Source organism: Drosophila subpulchrella, unplaced genomic scaffold (genome assembly GCF_014743375.2).
Source record: "Drosophila subpulchrella strain 33 F10 #4 breed RU33 unplaced genomic scaffold, RU_Dsub_v1.1 Primary Assembly Seq354, whole genome shotgun sequence".
Taxonomy (NCBI): Eukaryota; Metazoa; Arthropoda; class Insecta; order Diptera; family Drosophilidae; genus Drosophila; species Drosophila subpulchrella.
The window spans coordinates 4,804,283-4,825,479 of NW_023665577.1; the positions used below are offsets into that span (position 1 = coordinate 4,804,283).

At 40.9% G+C, this 21,197-nt stretch overlaps 4 protein-coding genes across 19 annotated transcripts; 2 read left to right on the forward strand and 2 right to left on the reverse strand.

Annotated features, from left to right (window-relative positions):
• Positions 1–1,968: 1,968 nt before the first annotated feature.
• On the forward strand, positions 1,969–9,095 carry LOC119559747 (calcium uptake protein 3, mitochondrial). 15 transcript variants are annotated; one of them, XR_005220950.1, is made up of 11 exons: positions 1,969–2,285; positions 5,160–5,301; positions 5,357–5,467; positions 5,942–5,989; positions 6,047–6,129; positions 6,240–6,305; positions 6,507–6,584; positions 7,023–7,115; positions 7,220–7,622; positions 7,682–8,592; positions 8,732–9,095. XR_005220950.1 is itself a non-coding variant. In XM_037872807.1 (11 exons), the coding sequence occupies exons 1-11, from the start codon at positions 2,028–2,030 to the stop codon at positions 8,813–8,815; spliced, it is 1,527 nt and encodes a 508-aa protein (XP_037728735.1). In that variant the 5' UTR covers positions 1,969–2,027; the 3' UTR covers positions 8,816–9,095. The 15 variants fall into 15 exon arrangements, 4 of the variants coding, with proteins under 4 accessions (XP_037728735.1, XP_037728738.1, XP_037728737.1 ...); XM_037872807.1 differs by having other exon boundaries at positions 7,217–7,622; positions 7,682–7,839; XR_005220949.1 differs by having other exon boundaries at positions 2,028–2,285; positions 7,217–7,622.
• LOC119559746 (serine/threonine-protein kinase/endoribonuclease IRE1) lies at positions 9,077–16,609 on the reverse strand. Its single transcript, XM_037872805.1, has 7 exons — positions 16,478–16,609; positions 16,230–16,344; positions 12,417–12,860; positions 12,129–12,351; positions 10,800–12,069; positions 10,575–10,739; positions 9,077–10,513 (listed from the first exon to the last, which is right to left on the reverse strand). Exons 1-7 carry the CDS (start codon positions 16,607–16,609, stop codon positions 9,635–9,637), a joined length of 3,228 nt encoding a protein of 1,075 aa, XP_037728733.1. The 3' UTR covers positions 9,077–9,634.
• A 1,573-nt stretch (positions 16,610–18,182) lies between these two features.
• Positions 18,183–19,029, forward strand: LOC119561095 (rRNA methyltransferase 2, mitochondrial). Its single transcript, XM_037874988.1, has one exon. It carries the CDS (start codon positions 18,209–18,211, stop codon positions 18,959–18,961), a length of 753 nt encoding a protein of 250 aa, XP_037730916.1. The 5' UTR covers positions 18,183–18,208; the 3' UTR covers positions 18,962–19,029.
• A 123-nt stretch (positions 19,030–19,152) lies between these two features.
• LOC119561093 (venom serine carboxypeptidase) lies at positions 19,153–20,976 on the reverse strand. 2 transcript variants are annotated; one of them, XM_037874986.1, is made up of 2 exons: positions 20,824–20,976; positions 19,153–20,748 (listed from the first exon to the last, which is right to left on the reverse strand). In XM_037874986.1, the coding sequence occupies exon 2, from the start codon at positions 20,719–20,721 to the stop codon at positions 19,273–19,275; it is 1,449 nt and encodes a 482-aa protein (XP_037730914.1). In that variant the 5' UTR covers positions 20,722–20,748; positions 20,824–20,976; the 3' UTR covers positions 19,153–19,272. The 2 variants fall into 2 exon arrangements, with proteins under 2 accessions (XP_037730914.1, XP_037730915.1); XM_037874987.1 differs by having other exon boundaries at positions 19,153–20,765; positions 20,824–20,934.
• Positions 20,977–21,197: the final 221 nt, after the last annotated feature.

Consider the following 21,197-nt stretch of genomic DNA (forward strand, 5'->3'; position numbering starts at 1 on the left):
ACTCGGATAGGCATCGACGGCATCATCGAATCACGGAGAAAAAAAAATACAATGACATTAAGTGTTCTTGAATTTTTCATTTTATTAGGCATACCAAATTTTATAGTTACTATCAGAAACATTATAATCAGAATTGTAATTACTATGTGTTAATACACACATATTTTTAAACTAAAGATGCATTTGGAGATATTTTTCTTTGTGCACTTCCAGTTCCCTCGAAAACACTTTAAATGCCAGACTAATTAACCAGCAAAGGGAAACCACCGCATGAATTATTAAAGAACCCTCAGGCCTGGCGCTAACCGAAATTTTTTGAACAACTGCGCTTTTTTCGGGACTTGCGGACACTAATTGAAACGACTTTATTACTACCAGAAGAAAGGTGGAGCAGGGAATAAAACCAAATACGCATTGCGATTTAAACGACTTTATTACTACCAAAAAGAGGAACAAAATATTGTGTATTTTATATCGATCGTTTTGTGGGTTTTCTGGCTTGCCCTTGGGGAATTTTACAAGGCAAGAAGGCGTCAACACACACATTTTTATGTGCCAACGGATCTTTTGGACCATCGGATCCTCTTTCGGATCGCTTGGCGCCCTGGTGGACGACGGTCACTTCTTTTACAACTTTCGCAGGAAATGGATTGGAAAAGGGAAACACAATGCCTGGCTTAAAATTAAAACTAATAATTTACGAGCTCATAACTGGCGAGTAAACGAAACCCGACGATGCTGGAAAGGGCGACTCTTGGCGGCCCAAGATCGAATTAGTGGAGCAAAACCCCAAAGTGTCAACTATCCTGGGTTATGAACTTCACCTGAATCGGGCTGAGGAAATGGAAAAAGGATAGACTGCGTCTTGGGTTTCGCGCGACAGCGGAAAATCTAGTGAAATTGATATTTTCCGTTTCAAAAACAAATGGAACTGCCTAGAACAGAGAACATTTCTATTGAATTTTCCTTGGTAGGGGGAGTGCAACAGGTTTCTTTAGATCATTTTATCGTCTATCAATGGGACATTTGTTTTCCCATAAAATATTTCGACATTTTTATTGATTTCTAGTTGCATTTTTGTCATATTTCATTCCTGTGCGCCGTTGCAGCCGAATGAGTCACTCACAATAAGATTATTTGTTTTCGATTTTTGCGTAGACCGAGTCGCGTCACAAGCGGAATTTGGGCATGCCCAATAAAAATTCCCAATAGTTAGAGACCGAATATGTACTTTTGCGTCAAGAGCGAACCGCAAAAATTCACGACGGCAGGATTTTATAATACTTTCTGGAAATATTTGCCACGGATCTGTGGGGACTACGTGCCTAAGCTCACACGTAGTCCCCTTTTCAAGTGACTCAAAATTGGCAAAAGTCAATAATTTTAATCATATTGTCACTTATGCGGAAATATTTTGGGAAAACCAGCTCAGGTGCGTCAATATCTGATTCATATTTCAATTTTGAAATTAGAATGCTAATGTGGTATATGATTGAATCTTCACATTGTTACTTTTTCTGTAAGGTATTGTTATAAAGCAAACTCGCTGAACGTTTATATACATATATAAAATCAAAGGCACAGTGTTTTTAATAATTACATTTATTTGTTTTTTTATTTTAAATATTAATATTTAATTTGCATTCAAATCAAACAAAAATTTCCCTCTTTCAAATGCCCGCCAACTTGCCCGCAGGCAAAGTGTGTTGATCTGGCAACGCTCTATTACTACGTGACTAGTTTGGACAACTTACGATTAGTTGTATATTTTTTAGTAGTTTTTTTTTAGAGTTTTTGAGAATTTATAAGGAAGAACAAACCAAGTGTTTATCCTTTAAAAGTGAGATAAATTAATTGTTTTTATTGCATCCACAATAACTATTGAATGAATCACAACGATATCTATTATCTGTGAATGTACATGGCAACCCTAGTTACGCTACGCATCTCCCCACTTACGTTACGCACTTTACGTCTTGCTATTTGTCACTAGCTTAGTTTTTCTTCCTCGTTAAAATTCGATCGCGATGGCGAGTGCTGTGGCTAGATTAACGGTTAAAAGTGGCGCTATAATCGCCCAGCGATCCTGTGTGGGCGTGGCAGTTGGCCGATCGGTCAGATTTGCCAGCAGTTCGTCGCAATCCAGCGGAATTCGGGGCCACAAATCGCGACGTCTGCTAACTTTTGTGGGCGGCAGTGCCGTTTCTTTGGCCGCCTTGGCGGCTTTCATTAAGTTGCGATCCGCGGAAAACCCAGTGAATGCAGTTAGCCTTAAAAGACGCATGGTAAAGGAAAAGCATGGAAATCGTGAGAAGCGCTAACAAGTGTGCCGAGTGTTTGGTGTGGAAAAGTCAATAATTGGATGAAAAAGACCTGCGCAGCTATTTTTAGCTTGGGGCATGTCCAGTACCTTACGTTATCATACGTATCGTTCGACGTAACGCAACGGGAGTGTTTTCTTATCAGCTGTTCTCGGTCGTTTTGTTGTGCTCCGCTCATTCGCTGCACTAAGTTTGTTTTTACTACCCAATTGCCGTTTAATTAGTCTATAAAATTGATTAAATACTTTGATTATTTTGTGTGTATACACTTTGTTCGATTAAAAGACAACAAAAACAAAAGCTTACTAAAATTCAGCTCAGGGTCGTTATCAATGATGTAAATTGATTGTTGTTGTTGTCGTTGTTGTGCGTGTCCAAGTTCAATGAAATAGCAACGGCTACAACGACTATTTGTCAACCTGTTGACATTGTCTCTGGGGTAGACCTAAAAAAATGAAAAACTTGTTGATGTGAGTGCCAGTTTAATAAGGTTTTTTGTTGCGTGTGATTCAGGGTGTGAAGTCTAAATATTTACCACAAGCTTTTCGGCGATTGCTCATCAGAGATTAGTTTGCTAGCCGGGGAATTTATAAAAAGAGGTTCCTTACCATCTCGACCATTTAAAATGTTCTACGATAAACGAATATGAAATATAAAAAACGTTTAGTTGGAAAAATTATTTAAATCTAACTGTAACCATTTAAAATTATTTAAAGAACTAGACAAGATAAATAATTTTAAAAAAATTGTATTGTAATTTATATTGCACAAAGCAAAAAGATGGTATTTGTTTTTTATGGCAACCTAAAATATAAACAGGTAATTGTGGCGTTATTTGCAATAATACTAAATTGTATTTTTAAATGGTTTAAGAAATTTTATACTTCAATTTTGGTTCTTACATCTATGCAGTGCAAAATGTTATTTTTTAACGGCTCAAGGAATTTATACTTACACTTTTAGGAGAGTTTAAAAATCATATCTAAGAAAGTCCCCATATTATCTTCAGGATTCCTTTTCTAGATCTCAAATCTTCCTTTAAGATTAGCATATCTCCCCAGCGAACATTGTATTTAAATTTCCCAAGGCTGCAACCTTTTGGAGTTATTTCCAGCACTATGCCACACACCTTGAAAAATGCATGATGAAGTGGCAAAGTAGTTAGTCCGATACGCCCACGCACCTGCAGGCGGCAAACACATAGTACGAAGTGGAGCTGCAACTCCCCCGAATGCTGACAGAGTGCCAGTTACTGAAAATTTATCTATCAATCGATCTGGTTGCCGATTTGATACACCCACCAATATCCACATCAACAATAATGCCCAATGCCAGACGCAGGCGTGGCTTCGGTCTCACTTGCATTATGAGCCGGAGTTTGGGACTTCAGTTTTGGCTTTGGATTTGGCTCTGGTTTTGGTTTTGGCCTGGCCCTGACATGTGTTATGACAACTGCGCCTGATGATGATGAATGAGTTTTAATTGTTGCCTACAAATCCAGCGCCTGCAGCCATTTCGGAGCTCCTTGTTCTTGGCGCAGGGTTCCGGAACAGTGGTTAAATATTATTACATTTTCATAACTATGCATCTAAAAGCTCTTGATTATTATTATGTATTTATAAACATAAAAATGCATAGTTCTGACTTTAAAAAAGTACTACCCATACAATTTCACCTATTTCTCCTATGTTCTAAAATTCCCTTTTAATATAATTGATTTTTTCCCCGTATCAAGACCCAACATATCTTGAATATGGAATGTTTAAATGAAATTGGGAGTTGGATCACATAATTATAATCACAAATTGATTACCATAAATATGTCCAATAAATACTTTGATTTCTAAATTGTTATCGCTTAAATCAATGGATCATAATTTAAATGTATTAATTTGTTTAAAGCCTACTGGGCCAGGATGGTAGCATAATATAATATAATAACATAGAAACATATAAAATAATAACTGGGTTTCAAAAAATAGTTGAGGATGGTACAAACTTTTAAGCCACCTTTTTTAGTAATCATTTTCGGGGATACTTAAATATTCAAATTTTTGAACTTCTTAAAACCGAACTACTGTTGCCTCTGCTGCAGTCCGAATGATGTCAGCTTCGGTTTTATGAGGAATTGTCCCTGGCCCCTTGTGGTTTCTTGGGGGCGTGGGCGTGGCCGCGAAGTGTTTGCTGCACATGTCTAACATTCAAAGTGGCCTTTGTTCGGATCTGTTTTTTGGGGACAGGCGGCAGACAGGGTTTTCTGGTGTCCCCAGAGCGAGAGTTATGGCCTGGGAGTTGTCTTTGCACCACAAATAAAATACAATTGAGTCATTCGCCCTGTCTACGAGTATGCGGGGAAAAATGATTACTTGTTGTGGGTGGCATTAAATGTCAGATTTATGGAGGATCGCCGCTGGCAACATGTTCTCAAATCAATTTGACACTTTATTTGCCAAACGGCCAACGTGGGAATCCTGTCCGGCGGCTCGTCAAAATCCCCAATCTGGAATCGACTTAAATGCAGATCGTACTTGTAATTCCCGATGCAAGGGGAGTACGGCAAACCGGATCAAATTAATATTTCTGAGCGCGATTAAGGTGCCACGGCTGGGCATTAATCAAAACATCACCAGATCAGACCCGTCCAGATTGCAGTCCCAGCTTTTGTCCACGTCGGTCCGCCTTTGTGACCAACCGGCGGAAATTCGGCTCGCCGCGATCCAATCGTTCGCTGATTTATTTCAATTATATTCCCCACCAAATACGCACAACGGCATATTAAGTTACCATCCATCGATGGCCTGATTAATCTCTACCAATCTGAAATCTGAAATCCCGCAGCGCGACGATAGCGAGCTGGAGAATGTGAAGCTCACGGCCCGGGAACGCCGGTTCATTAAGTTTGCCTCCGTGGAGTTCGACGATCAGCTCTACATGACCCCGCAGGACTTTCTGGACTCTGTGGTGGAGCAGGAACCCAGACGTAAGTCCAGTACGGAATTTATTTAACATTTTATAATATTTAATTTATCTTAAAGCTCGTCTTAAACGTCGCCAGCTCTCCAGCGATGAGGTGGACAAATACAAGGAAAACACACCTGCTTTGAAGAAGGGTTCAACACGTCTATTTCGCAATCTAAGAGACAAAGGTAATCTATTTAATATTCTAAGTAAATTACTGGTATTTTATCTTTTAGAAGATCTTAAAGTATATTTTTTTAAAGATTAAAATTTGGTTTTTCTTTGAAGAAGTTAGAATCTTTAAAATTGCTTAAAAAAGGCTTGCAAGCTTTGTAATAAATAGATATCACTACAGCTGCAGTAAAAATACTTGTTTTTCATATGGAATCTGGTCACTTATCTACAACTTCGAATAAATTAGAATTGCCAAGCAGGTTCGTTTGTTAAACTGGCCATTTCAATAAATTCAATTAGCAGACAAGATCTGATAAAAACAGCACATTAGGATAATTTATGGATTGGTGTACTATTACAAATGCTTAAGTACTGTTTTGTACATTGCAAGACAGAATTTCAATTGATTAGAATCTGATCCACAGATTCCCATTTTGTTAAGTAAGTCACTAAGATATTTTAATTAACTCTATACATTTTCCTTTCAGGCATTATCTCCTACACGGAATATTTATTTTTGCTCTCTATTCTAACAAGTAAGTGCGCTTTAAATTCACTAAGTAAGGTACTTATCTGGAGTACAATCCTTATAGAGCCCAAATCTGGCTTCCGCATTGCCTTTAACATGTTCGACACCGATGGAAATCAGCGGGTGGACAAGGACGAGTTTCTAGTGGTAAATAGGGATTCGTCTTCCCCATCGTATACTCATAATTCATATGGGTTCCTCGAATTGATTTTATTTACTTATTATTTAATATCATTTTACAAAATGTTTATCATTAGATAATTTCCATTTTGGCCGGCGCTTTGAAAGACACTCAAAATGTCGATCCACAAACCAAGCAAATTGTAAGCATTTCATTTATTAAGTTAAGCTATAATTTAATGGTATAATTTATGAATAATGAAAACTCATTTGAAATAGCTGGCCCTAGGGCTCTGAAGTAAGCTGCACATCACTTACACTTAAGTTTAAGTTTATTTTATACTCCTGATTTTTGTATATTTTATTTTAATTGATACCCCCTTTGAAAACGATTTCGATGGCAGCTATCGCGTTTAGTTTCCTACGATGAGCAAAGTCAAATGATGAAACCCATGGCAGTGCCTCAAGCGAAGAGGGGTCTAGTAAGTGTTAGCCAATAGAGTTCCCAAAAAGTATTGGCTTTGCTTCGCGAAAACTCCGCTAAAATTGTAAAGAACTCGATATATGCTTGGAGCATATGTAGAAGCTAAGCTTAGTTACGTTGTGTTTTGTTCTATTTTGTTATAGATAAGTTTTTGTACTTGCTTTGCATCGAGTTATCTTTATGTTTTCATAGAGGTTTTGATTAAGAATTTTCAATTTTGACTTTTTATTACGTTATAAGCTTTTTGTTTTGTTGAGTTTTGTTTCTTGCGCTTTTTGTTTTGTATTCCAAAAACAGGCCTACACCCTAGAAACGCTCCACCACTTGTTAGACCCTTACTAAACCACCTAACTTCTCTTCTCTCCAACCTAACCTTAAATCCTGCACAAAAAACCAAAATATATCCCTCAAATCCGGCATGTACATAAAATCCCAGATGGAGCGCATTTTCAGCGGTGCTTGGAAGGAGAAGCACGGCGGACAAGAGTCGGAGGAGGAGCTCGAGTCCTCCACGCCCACTCCCCTGGAGGTAAGGTCTTCCCGAGTCCCAAGCATGAGCCTGGTGTGACTAACTAATGGGTAATCCTCTCCAGACTATTGCTAATCCTCCATCCCATCAATCTTTTCCAGCAGGGCTATGTAAACGATGGCGAGGGACTGCAGCGACGTCATATGGTGGCCACCACCCTGCAGCTGCACTTCTTTGGGAAACGGGGCACTGGGGTGATCAACTATGACAACTTCTACCGCTTCATGGACAACCTGCAGACGGAGGTGCTCGAACTGGAGTTCCACGAGTTCTCCAAGGGCAACAGTGTCATAAGCGAACTGGACTTTGCTAAAATCCTGCTGCGGTACACATACCTGGCCACGGATGAGTATGATGTCTTCCTGGAGCGCCTGCTCGAGCGGGTCAAGGATGAGAAGGGCATATCCTTCCATGACTTCCGGGACTTTTGCCATTTCCTAAACAATTTAGATGATTTTACGATCGCCATGAGGATGTATACCCTAGCCGATCGGGCCATTTCAAAAGGTAACTTTTTTTTGGATTTAAAAAAATATAGATTATAAGTATCTTTGTATCTTTCTTAGATGAATTCTCGCGCGCTGTGAAGATCTGCACCGGCTATAGTCTCAGTCCCCACTTGATCGACACCGTGTTTGCCATCTTCGATGCGGATGGCGATGGCCTGTTGTCCTACAAGGAGTTCATAGCCATCATGAAGGATCGCCTGCATCGCGGCTTTAAAGTAAGTGGTCGTTTCTTTGATTACAACGAAGCTCTGGACGCCTACGATGAACCCGATTATCCCCTGTTTGTGGCCTGGCGACATCGGGTGTGCCGGCACCTGGACTACTTCATCGACAGCGATGCACTTTGGCACTGATTTTTTAGTTTAATTTAATTTAATTAGCGACTTACCTCGTTTCGTTTGCCGCTTTTGTCCTAATCTCGCTGACCAGCATTGAATGTGTGTGTTTGTCTAGTTATTGTCTCGCCTGTAAGCGTTTTATGCTTTAAGCCTAATGATTTAATTTTCTTAATTTTAGTTTATTATTTTAGATATTAACCCAGCTCAATGACATTTATTTTACATATTATTAATTTTAGTTTTATGTTGAATTGGCCATATAACCATTAAACACTGATATTGACACAGAATTGGTTTTTTATTTGTTGCACATTTGTCCTTGAAAAACATTTTTGAAATGCAGAGGACAAACCTTTAAACTGTTTTAAATTTTCTTTCGTACCTACAAATTATTGTTTATTTTAAAAACTGCTCATTATCATTTCCATATCATCGAATCGCTTGTCGAAGGTCTGTCATTTGTGACTCACTACTCGTCTAACAATGAACTGCGATTATATTGTCCAGGTTAAAAGTCCAAGCGCCAGCTGATTAGCAATGAGTTGTATTTTCTTTCCCTAGCAAGATGTTGTAGACCCCGACGAGCGTCTAAAGGTCACCATTGAGGCAGTCTCGCCAAAAGGTGAAGAGGTTAGTGGGCAGCGGAACCCACAAACTGTTTTTCTCTCTCTTGCTGCTTATCGATCACTTTAGTGTCTCCCACTTCATTTTCAAAATGTTTTTCACCACCTCGTCGCTTAAAACTAATCCTATACACATTGCCTTACAGTCCGTGGCCAAATCGGAGGGCTGGGATGCCTTCAAGTACTGTGTACGCAACGAGATGAAAACCATGATGAAGTCGGCCAATTAAATCGGGCACCATAGCAGCATCGCACAAACAACGAGAAAACAACGCCAAAGTGAAACAAATGCTAGTTAAAAAATTTTTCTTCTAAAGAACCAAAATCTCGTGTATAGTAATAGTTTTCATATTTGTTGAACCCTTGAACTATTTATGAATTTGTTATTGAACTAAGCTCCCATCTCCTATAGCCAAAATTATGAGAAATTGTTTACAATTGGCAGTTAAGTCAATTAACCATCTTGTTATACATGTATAGCGAAAATAAAATTGTTTTGTAAAATTCGTATTACATTTTTATTTAGTTTTCATTTTGATTAGGCTTAAGAATTCTTAGAAAATGCAGCTCGTTAATAAGCATTAAGTTGTCCATCAACTGAAACATTTCATTCTTCAACTTTACAACTAAGTGCTTTTATAATAGGTATAAAACTAAAAACTTTCTGCTTGTCGAGGATCTCCGAGTGGGAGGAGTGTTGGGATAGGTCTCTTAACTAATGCATAAATATACAATAAGTCTAAGTACTATATATATAAAACTCGAACTATTTGTCTAGGTCAATTTGCACTTGGGCATTAAACAAAAATCAAAAATTATCACAGTTAAATTGCGTGCATTCGACAGACGACACACTACATTATTCTTACTCGGTATACAAAATAGTTTCATTTTTGTTAATTATCGTTGAATATTTTTGCTAAGAACTGAATTGGGAATCGTTTTGGAATAGTTGCATATACACAAATTGCACAATTAAATATTAATAATTAAATTAATAAATGACTAAAACTAAATCTTGTCTATTCTGATCTATTGGGATCAATGCCCTAATCCTGTGTTGAAGGCGGTAGTGTCCAGCTTACGTACTTCTCCTTTTCCTGTGTGTCCTTGTGGCCACCGTTGTAGTTGCGATTGTTTCCCGGCTTCGAGTAGCGCCGAAACTTGAAATTGGCAAACACATCACGTTTGCCGTCCGAATCCAGTGGTTGGCCATCTAGCTCCATATTTCGTTGCAGCCCGACTCCGGCAATCGGCAGCTCATCGCTAGGCTTACGGAAATTGTAGAGCCCCTTCCTCTGCTTCAACTGCTGAGCCTGGCTGCTGGCAGGCGGGGGCGTCTTTTTCGGACTACCAATCTTTGGCAGCGGCTTAGGATCCCGCATCAGCATGGGGAACAAAGCATCGTCCGCGTCGAAGTACCACGGACGTGAGAAGTGATAGCCAGCACTGTAGTACGGCTTGAAGATAGGCTCGTTTGAGCAAATACTGAACGCGTGATAGGCATGTGATATGAGCTGCGGAAAACGGTCCACCCAGTAGTTGGTGAACTCATGCGGTATGCAGCCCAGCATCTCCTGGGCGGCCGGTGTCAGCTCGTGATAGTGATGCTTCTTGTTGCGCAGAGCACGAAGCAAGTCTCTCACACTCGCGCCCATGTAACCGCGATACTTCCTCAAATCATCTGTAATCATGGGGTCCAGATGCATATTCCAATCGTCTAGTACGACTATTTTTCCGTTCTTCTCCAACGACTTGAGGGGCTCAGCATGGAGCTGCAACTTTTCCACGCGGTCACTGACATCCTGCAGGAACGATAGCATTTTGGGCTCATCCCAGAACAGCGGATGGTTGCCAATACAGCGAGCAGGCGGACGTGATTGCGGATCCTTGTGTATCATGTCTGATATTAGTTGTTCAGCAAGTATCTAAAGAATACGACGGAATGATTAGTACGACAGAAGCATAACTTTTCTTTAAATTACTTACAATTCGGCTGACTTCGCTGTCGTCTTCTGTACGCAGCTTAGCCAGATTGTACTCATGCGAGAGTATATTAGCCTGGCGCTTCAGATTGTCTCCAAAGGCGTGGTGACCCCCACTCAGCACATAGTAATAGACACAGCCTAGTGAGAAGATATCCACAGCAGTTGTCTTTAAAAAATAAGGGTATTAATTTCTGAATATTTCGAGTATTAAGTTAATATTTATTACCGTTCGCTGGGATCGCATCATTTCCGGGGCTATCCATCCATCGGTGCCAGTCACACCCGATCGGCGAGAAAAACTGGTCTTGCCAAAATTCAGCTTCTTGCAAAGTCCAAAATCGGAGATCATTACACGGACTTTGCCCTTGGCATCTGGTAGCGAAATCAGAACATTCTGTGGCTTAATGTCGCGATGCACAATGTCGAGGGAGTGCAGATGACTCAATCCAGCTGAAGCTTGGCTCAACACTTGCCAAACATCGATGTGATTTTGCAATTCCAACGAGCGATCTCCTTCGGTGTAATCCTGCAGAGTGGCAGCGCATAGTTCGACGGCTATGTACCGGAACTGGCGATCCTGTTCGGTACAGAAGTACCGCACTACATTTTCGTGAGCATCCGATTCCCGTAAAAGAGCCACTTCGCGGTCAGCGAAGGTGAAGCACTCGGGCAGTAGTCGTTTTACGGCAACGAAACGCTCCTCGAAGGTTCCCTTAAAGACGAAAGTACCCTCGCAGCCCTTGCCCAGCACCTCGTTTGTGCTGAAGCTGATTTTGCCCACTCGCACCTGACCATTACCCAAGTCCACTAGGTCCTCGGCACTCGTATTGCTTCCATTGCTGCCGGTGCTTCCATTGGAACCATTCTGTGCTATGGCAAAGGTTTTGGAACCATTCTCGCTCTGCTTTTGCAACTCCCTCATGGTGCTGCAGGTATACCAGAACAGGGCAATCATGCCCAGAACGATGACTATCAATATTTGATGCACCTTTCCGCTAGGATGCTCCATAAACCACTCGTTGATAAATGCCTGCACCTTATTGCTGTTCTGCAGAATTATTGTCTTTGTCCGGTTAATGGTGTTTCCATTTGTACGCTGATCAATGCCAATTTCGACTAGCTCTGGATCCGTTTGCACGCCAATGTCGGCGGCATTCTTTTCATTATTGGCCAGTAGACCGTAGCCATCGTTATAGTTGTGAATGGTGGCCAAACTGTGGACCCCCTTACTGCCAGATGGCGTTGGTGACAGCTGGAGGTTGCCATTACCCTCATTGGGCATATTGTAGTGGCCCAACATGATGCCTGGATGCTCTTGCAGGACATCTTTAATGTAAACAGTACGAGGATCGGTATCCTGATTACTGTTCTGCTCTCCAGTAGGTCCGTCGAGAAGTTTTATGGGTGGTGATGTGGAAATCCGAGGAGTGTTCTTGTCCACCAGCGACGGCAGGGCGTACAAGCCCTTTTGGTGCTCGCCCACATAAAGTGATTGGCTGGCAAATAAAGAAATACTTCAGCAAGGAATAAGGAATGCAGCAAATATGTCGCTTACAATAGCTTCACGGTATTCACATTCCCTGTCTTTGACTCCTCTAGTATGGCCTGATAAGCCTCATCGGAAACCGTGGTGAATGGCACGCTGAGTAGGCCATCTGGACCCAAGAGGAAAGCGGCCACCACTGGACTGCTCAAATCCCGTTGCCACAGAAATTTACCATGTTTGCGATCCAAGGTCACTATTTGGCCATTGCTGGTAGTGGTCAGATGAATGTATTCTGCGAAAGAATGAGATTATTAGTTACTACATAATAACCGATGTTTATAGGACATCAGCACTCACCATATTCCTTGGCCAACTCTGGAGGAGCACTCACAGCATTGTAGTCGTAGAAAGTGATATTCCAGGGCTTGGCATTCTTGTTCTTGGCCAGGCTGTCGTACATCATAACAGTGTACTGAGTCCGACCGAGATATATGGCCCGTGATGTGGCCCAGCCAATTTGCTCCCCTTCTTTGCCATCCATGGTGGCATCTCCGAATCCCATGACTTTCTCCCTCCTACCCGTCTTGGGATCCACCATATACCACGTGTCGCTCTTCTTACCGGAGTAAAGGATTCCATCGGAGGAGCGGCAGGGGGCATTGGCCACCAGCTGGGGAATTGTATACGGTAGTTTTTTGAGGCTCCCCATCTGACCCAGCTGGTAAATGCTGCCATCTCGAGGATCGGGCAGAAAGTGTGGGACCTGCACATTCTCCTGGGGTTCTGCTACAATGGGAGGATCTGAAACAGAAGGTGACAACTCAATGAATAACATTTTCATAATTTGAAATAAATAAAAGCCTTTAAAACATTACAAATTTAATAAATAATATATAACATATTATATTAGTTAAATAATAATTTTGGGTTGTATTATTACCTTCTAAGTAACAACCATATCATGTGATGCAACATTGAGAACAAGTTCATTACTTTTATGCGCCTACATGTACAACAAGTTAACATTAACTTTAATATATTCCATTTACGGTTTTAATTGTTAATTGTAAAGTCCGCTAACTGCGTCGAATTCATTAAAATGTTTGTTTACAACAATAAGTAAGTTATATATTCCCGGTAAAAAAGCAAATTTTTAAGTCGGCTCCCTACCATGTTTTATTTCTTTCAATTCTAGAAATTTGCTTCTTAATAAGTATTATGATTCACAAGTAATAAAAATTTTATGTTGATTATTTCCCAGTACTATATGAGTATTAATTAATGTTAAAAATATTTCACAGACAAGAAAAATAAGTTATATAATTCCTGATTCAAGAACTGATAATTCCGCTTTATGAATTTTTGATTCTTTCTTTGTACAATATATAACAAATTTAATAAATTTTACATTTTATATAGTTTTTACAACATTCTTGCAAATATTATCATTTCAATCTATAAACTCAACAGGTTTTTTATGGTGAACCCCCTTTATAGTAAATTATTTTAAGTGTGCACAGTAAATACATCCCATTCAATTTCCTGATATCGCTGCAACTAAGGTAAACTAACTGTAATAAATAAAAACCAGAACCTGTTCTCGATAAGGCTTATCTCGTTGTACTTATTATATGGGAACGAAAGTGTAATCTACAATAACCCCTCTCTCAGAGCCGAGCACACATTTGTGCTGCACATTAAAGAACATGGATATTTTCCACAAAAAATTGTCGAATAAATTAAGCGGGTTTTGGCGCAAGAGGCGAAGTTAAACCAAACAACAGTTGAGTAAATAAGAAATAGCCCTGTGAAGTCAGAGCTGATCGTTTCCAAAGTGTTTATGCCAGCCGTGTTGGCAATTTCTGTTATCGCCAACAGTTCGCTTAGGGCAGAAAGCGTTAAATTCTTTTCCAAATGCAAATTACGAAACATTTTAGACAAAATATAATAACTACCAAACCGAAATCGTCAACAAATTTATGGTAATGAAAGCAAACAATTTGTTGTAGTGCCCATCCTTATCAGCAATTAGTTTCAACCCCAAACACATGGCTGAGTATAGAGTACCGGCATTAATCGAGTGTTGCCACAATTTCTGGGGCAGGTCATTTAACCCGCTGCGGCACTTTCATTAGCACAGGCTTTCTAATTGTCTAGCGGTAGACGTAGACAAAACCTGATTTCGACTCGTGATGAGGTAATAGAACGCAGGCCATATCGGTACACAGATCTGGCGTGCTAAACCCGGCGAAACGCCATACATAGGTAATTCCCGCGAATCAAAAACAAATTATTTGGTTGAATAACTCACAGAAATATCATTTAAATGCTGCGCTTTATGTGGAAAGCCCCAGGTCAGATGCTGTCCACATGTTTGTCTCGCTGAATTTTCAATCATTTGCAGTTCCACGAAGTCAGACGACAAGCGGTCAGCATGAAATTTCTAATAATACGAATGAACATACATGTGTATTGCAGCTATCACATAAAATAATCTTTCCGGGGCGTGGGTTTATATTTCAGAAAAATTTAAACAAACATATGGAGGGCGTATTGTCCAGGGAATTATTTGGCATAACTCCAATATTTTTGTGTTTCGGGTAATTACAGAGAGTTTTTTAGGCATTACTTATCAAAAAGTAAATGCTTTAAAGTGGGAAATACAATCACGAACCCCGAGGGTGCTATTAATAGCAAGAGCCCAAGTCAACAGGGACCAAGTTATTAAAGAATGATCGATGGAACTCGATAAATCGAATTGAGACTACCCTCTTTTCAGTTTGAAAATTGAAAACCCACTTAGGAAATTACGTTATTAAGAGTATAATCATTATAGTTCCCCACCAATGCACTAATCTATAGGCAAACCACATCAACCCATTTAATCGGATTAAAAGTCCACCTTGTTTACAAACTACATATGTTTTCTTACCATTATGACTCATATAGCCTCACCAATTCCGTACGAATCTTAGAGGTTTGTACGAAACAGCCAAATGACTGAAAGATTAACGCGCTTGAGCCATCGAAAATCAATACGTCACGCTGATAAATCGTAAGAATATTCAATGAACCGAAAGGAAAGTGGCTGAAAGTCCCATCCACCCACAACATGAAGGGTATGGACGTACAGCAACTGGTGACATGGCGCACTGGCTGGCAACTTAATTGGTGGAATTGTGTGCCGAGAACGCTTGTCGAGATTGCGTATATATGTACATACGTGCGAGTCTTATCAGGCCACAGGCACAATACAATACAAATCATAAGGCGGCGAGAGTGAAAATAATAAATAATAGAGCCCGAATGGCGGGAGAACGACCTATCCTAGAGTATTACATCTTCCGTGCGATACGAAACTCGCGATGAGCTCATCGAGCGCATGTTTGTGCAACGCATTTCGCACATTAAATGGAGAGTGCAACAGCCTGGGGAAGTGGTAATTTTCCAGGCGGGGAAGGAGATACTATGGAAAACCTAGGATAAGAAGCTGTAGATCTTAACTATGCAACTATGCAAATACCACGGGAACCTTAATAACTTCTGGACTATATATATAATTTAACAATAAAAATTATGAATGCAAATAAAATAAATTTAATTTTGTTTCTGAATGGGATTTAAAGTAATATTCTAACTTTATACTCAGTAAGAAAGGCCTAAGAGTAAACAAAATAGGTTTTTTATAAAGACCTTAATGGTCAACTATTCTTAGAGCTTGTGATTCACTTAAATTTAAGTCAAAAAGTTATGTTTATAAGTATCAAAATTCTCCTTTTTTCCATAACATTTTTCAACTCTAATCAACTTTTTTTTATTTTGTGATTCACAGGATTCTTGTTTACGGATTTTCACCCAGAAACACCGAAAAACTTCTAAAACAAATATTTCAGTTTCATATAAGTTTTTAAAAGCCTTAACATTTTAAAAAACTGTCCAATGGATATCGTCTTTTCTGCCTTAAATTCTTTCATGTTTTCAGAAGAAGGGAGGAAAACAGTCATTAATAATCTTACATTTTTCCTTCATTTTTTGAAATTCTAAAAATACCTAGTTCTGATAAGAGGGAACCCTTATAACCCATCATATGTCTCAAATCCCACACTTGGGCCTGAAAAATGGGGGTAATGCCGTGAAAGTGGGGAAACTTCGGAGTGCCCGCGTAATTACCATCTGCTATTGTCCAGCGTATTTCGCTGGTCACCGGATCGATGGCCGTCAGTCCGCCGCCCAAGGTGGAGAACACCATCAGCGCCTCCTCGTCGCGGGCCAGGTCCGTGCAGTCCTGCGGGTGGATGGGAAACCGGGTGAGCTTATGACAAACTTATCGCAGGCGGCTGATGAAATATTAATTTGGGGGGGCCCAATGTTAACCCTTAGTGGGTCATCGAGGCGCGTAAATCCGCCCCCCAACTCACCGTCTTCTCATCCTCGCCGCTGCTGACGACCTCTGCCGAGTCGGCCTGCTTTGCCTTGGCAAGGGCTGATGCAATAGGCCCGCTGGCCAGCAGAAATAACACGCAACACGAAATCACAACGCAGAATCTCATTTTGCAAAACACTCCGCTTCTACAGCCGGTCGGGGGGTGGGGGGATTTGAGAAAGAGAGCGAGAGAGAGAGGGCACTAGTTTCTGCGATTTCCGATCCGTTTACAGTTTGCACTTGCAGTCAGTTTTGGTTTGTTGTTTCTGGCATATTATCGCCCCTTCAAAATTGCTTTTCAATCCGTAAACACTGTTGCAGCTGCGCCGATGCTAATTTCACATGTTCTTCGCACTCGCGTTCAATATTTTCCAATTACATTCGCCATTGTTGCGTTGAGATGAGAATTTGTCGAGTGAGCGGAGTAGAGTGACCGGATGGTTGAGGTGGAAAAACCTCGATGGAAACCTCACTCGCGCTCAGTATCTTCAGTATTTTTGTGCTTGACGTAAGCAAACGTAAGTAAACGTAAGCAACCGTAAGTGTCGATGTTCAATGTCTTCAAAATATGTTTCATTATTAAAATGCAATTTAAATATGTTGCATTGTTAAAATGCAATTTAAATATGTTTCATTATTAAAATGCAATTTAGACATGCTTCATTATTAAAATGCAATTTAAATATATTTCATTATTAAAATGCCATTAAAATATGTTTCATTATTAAAAAGCAATTTCAATATGTTTCCTTACCAAAATGCAATTTAAATATGTTTCATTATAAAAATGCAATTTAATTGTGATTCATTATTAAAATGCAATTTAAATATGTTTCATTATTAAAATGCAATTTAAATAAATATTAAAATGCAATTTAAATATGTTTCAATATTAAAATGCTATTTAAATAGGTTTCATTATTAAAATGCAATTTAATTAAGTTTCATTATTAAAATGCAATTAATGTATGTTTCATTATTAAAATTCAATTTAAATATGTTTCATTATTAAAATGCAATATAAATATGTTTCATTATTAAAAGGCAATTTAAATATGTGTCATATATATTTATATGCAATTTAAATGCGTTTCAATGCAATTCATATATGTTTCATATTTGAAATGCTAATTAAATATGTTTCACATTTCTACTGAAATTTAGATATGTGACATATTTAAGTGCAATTTAAATATATTCGTATTTATTAGATTGCAGTTTAAATATGGTCGTATTTAAATTTAAGTATGCTCATATTTTATGATTGCAATTTAAATATGTTCGTACTGAAATTGCAAATATTTAAATTTAATAAAATACATTTTTTTTACATATGTGCATCAATACACATTTTACTCTACATAGCACTGAAGTGATAAACAGAATAGGGATTGTAACAAACAAAAGCTGTAAAGAAAACATCGGAAAACGGACAAAACGCCTTCATAGGTTTTAAACTTTAAAAAATATTCCGCTCCCTGATATTCATTACTTTAAAACCCTGAATGAACCCAGATGTATAATAAGGGATTTAAGTTCATGAAAAATATATTGCTATGTTAAAAAAGGTCAATAAACTTGCTTATAACTAAATTATAACTGCAAGAACACTGCAGAGTTTTGCGAGCTTTGGCTGTTGCTGCGACGGCTGTGTGAACGCACTAGCAAATGTACCGGCTGTTATCGTTACATATCGAGTGGCGAGCCAACTTCGATAGATTACACAATGCGGCTTGTTTTTACGGGAAATTCTGTTTTTAAACGCCTGCTGCACACGGAGATTGCCGGAAAGTATGCCAAGCAGCAGCCGCGGAACCTCAAGGGCCGGAGCAAGAGCTCCCAGGAGTGGCTCACGCGCCAGCTGGCGGATCCGTACGTGGAGAAGGCCCGCATGATGAACTATCGCTGCCGAAGTGCCTTCAAACTGATGGAGATTGATGACAAATACGGAATACTGCGGCCCGGAGACACAGTTCTGGACTGCGGAGCCGCTCCTGGGAGCTGGACGCAGGTGGCCGTGGAGCGGACCAATGCCAATGGAAAGCAGGAACGTGCGCCACAGGGAGCCGTCTTCAGCATCGACCTGTTGCATTTCCATGCTGTACCGGGCGCCACAATCTTCGGTGGCATGGATTTTACTTCCTCCCTATCACAGAAACGCTTGAAGGAGTCACTTAAGGACAGAAGGGTCAACTGCGTGCTGTCCGACATGGCGCCCAATGCCACTGGAGTAAGGATGTTGGACCAGGAGAGCATCACGAACCTCTGCTACGAGGTGCTCCGCTTTGCCCTTGCCATGTCCGCCCCGCAGTCCCATCTGGTGGTCAAGGTGTGGGACAATGGGGATGTGCCCAAGCTGGAGCGGGATATGCTCAGGTTTTACGAGAAGGTAAAGCGCGTGAAACCCCGCGCCAGCCGCGGAGATTCCGCCGAGCACTTCCTAGTGGCCAGAAACTTTAAAGGAACACCGGAAAGTTAAACAAATATAGCCTAACTCAACTTAGATTAAGCCCAGTTTATAAAAACTTGTTAAGTCTTTTGTTTCATAAAAACGTTATTGTTAATTCTACTTTGCTTAATTTCAAAATAAGAAAAGAAAAAAAAAACAGTTTTCGTTAAACACATTTATTCTAAAAACTTTGTAACCTTTAGATATTAAGATTTGGGGAGTACTTTGATCTCAACTGTCCTGTACATATTTATTTAAAAACTCAACCCGATGTATTCAAGACAGATTTCATTAAAATATAGAGGAGACTAATTGTATAGACTACTTTAAGTACGCTTCTCCTAGTGCTTGTAGTGAGTAAGGTGATTGATCATCTCGAACAGCCACTTGGGCTGATCGTGGGGAGCCATGTGCCCGGCGTTGCGCACCATGATCTCCACCAGATGTCCTGCGTGCTTCACATACCCGGCCACCTCGTTTTCGATGCGCCAGATCTCACGGGGAGCCACTTTGTATTTGTCCGAGCCGGGGAACTTGAGATGGTTCAGGTAGTTGCGAGTCAGCGGATAGGCCACAATAATGTCCAGCTGACCGCTGTAGATGCACACTGTGTAATGGGCCAGCAGTTCGGCTATCCAGGGAGCCACGCTGTCCATGACATCCTTCTTCAAGTGAAGTTCCACCTTGTTCTCCTTGTCCAGGTCGTGGAAGGGCTTGTTGCCCACATGAATGGCCCGGCGGGTGGCGCCCGCCTGCAGGAAGTTACCCAAGCTGGCGCCATCATCATCGTGCGTCTTCAGGTAGTTGTAGTACCAGTTGTAGCCCGTTAGGTTGCTAAACAGTGAGCCATTGGTAAGATCCCCGTTGATCAGGGAATCGAATACGTCGAAGGCGCACTCCATATCGTGTTTTTCAATGCAGGCGGCTCCCTTCGCCTCGGCATCGTGGAAGCTCTGCAGACCGTGCTCATCGATCAGGCCCAGCTGGTAGAGATAGTCCCCGTACTTGAGCTGATGCAGCGGATCCGAGAGACCGTTTCCGATGGCCACGCCCTTGAGCGGCACATAGACGCGCGTTTCGATGGCATTTTGCACCTTGTGGATGTGGTAGGCCAGGGCGGGCACATACTTTCCGGCATAGGACTCCCCTGTGACCCAGAATCCCGAAGAGTTGCGCCACTCGAACAGCTCGTACAGCTGCATCACAGCCTCGTGCAGATTGCGTCCAACGTCCTTCTCGTTCTTGGCATAACCGGCATCTTGATCCGTGAAACTAAAGCCAGTGCCCACGGGATTGTCGATGTAGATGAGGTTGTGCGTCTTGCTCCAGGTGTAGTTGCGCTTTTGCAGTTTTCCGTGGTCGTCTAGTTCCAGGGGGCCGTTCTCCGTGAACAAACCAAACAAGGAGGAGGCTCCTGGGCCGCCCTGTAGCCACAGGACAACTGGGGCGTATTCCGGCTCCTGCTCGGCGGGGAAGTACCAGAAGAACATGTTGGAGTTGAAGCCTTCATCCACGGTCAGGTAGCCGGAGTAGCTCTCCACTCCGTGAAACTGGGAACCAATGACGCGGGCCAGTTTCTGCACATCCGCCTTGTCCATGGAGGCATTGTTGATCAGGGGCGTGAGGAACAGGGGCTCCCCGGGGTCCACTCCATCATCGTAGAACTGGAAGCGAGGATACGGATTGATGAAGCTCCGCCGGTAGGGCCGTTCCCCCTCCCTTCCCTCAGCTCCACATATGGCGACTATAGCCGCGATAATTAGAAATGCGCAATGAGTTGGAGTTCTCATTGTTCCACTGCGCTGCTTCTGCTTCGACTGAAAAAGATACGGTACTGTCAGTGGTTGCTTTGTTTCTGCTTCCAATGGGTGTTTACGCCCCGACCTACTCACCGATCGGCCGATAATGGGCTATATAATCACTTCTTTCACTCTGCCTTGCCTCCTTTTTCGCACAGCCGGCGAAAAACTTTCCAATGATCTTTCAGTGTAGCCGGAGCGGTCGAATGGTAGGGTGGTCGGGTTTTCTGAATATATGTATATCACATCAGATGTAATCCAGATTTAGGGTTGCTTTAACTAGCGTAAGATATTTAAATTTTTATGTACATAATTGCTTTGAAATTTGCTTGAAATCATATTATATATTTATATTTAAAATGTATCTATTTACGTCTGTTGATCGCAAAAAATTGAATTTGTTTAATAATTTTAAGTTCTTATGATTTTTAAAACAAACAACAGATGCCAAATCTTGAAAGCTGCTT

Excerpts from the sequence above, each read along its gene's own strand:
- LOC119559747 (XM_037872807.1), top strand. The coding sequence starts at position 2,028 with ATGGCGAGTGCTGTGGCTAGATTAACGGTTAAAAGTGGCGCTATAATC. Across the intron at positions 6,585-7,022 it reads CTCAAGCGAAGAGGGGTCTA|ATGGAGCGCATTTTCAGCGG; the intron begins GTAAGTGTTAGC and ends ATAAAATCCCAG. Across the intron at positions 7,840-8,731 it reads GCCTGCATCGCGGCTTTAAA|TCCGTGGCCAAATCGGAGGG; the intron begins GTAAGTGGTCGT and ends ATTGCCTTACAG.
- LOC119559746 (XM_037872805.1), bottom strand. The coding sequence starts at position 16,609 with ATGAGATTCTGCGTTGTGATTTCGTGTTGCGTGTTATTTCTGCTGGCC. Across the intron at positions 16,345-16,477 it reads GCGGCGAGGATGAGAAGACG|GACTGCACGGACCTGGCCCG; the intron begins GTGAGTTGGGGG and ends ATCCACCCGCAG. Across the intron at positions 12,861-16,229 it reads ACGCTGGACAATAGCAGATG|ATCCTCCCATTGTAGCAGAA; the intron begins GTAATTACGCGG and ends CTTCTGTTTCAG.
- LOC119561095 (XM_037874988.1), top strand. The coding sequence starts at position 18,209 with ATGCGGCTTGTTTTTACGGGAAATTCTGTTTTTAAACGCCTGCTGCAC.
- LOC119561093 (XM_037874986.1), bottom strand. The coding sequence starts at position 20,721 with ATGAGAACTCCAACTCATTGCGCATTTCTAATTATCGCGGCTATAGTC.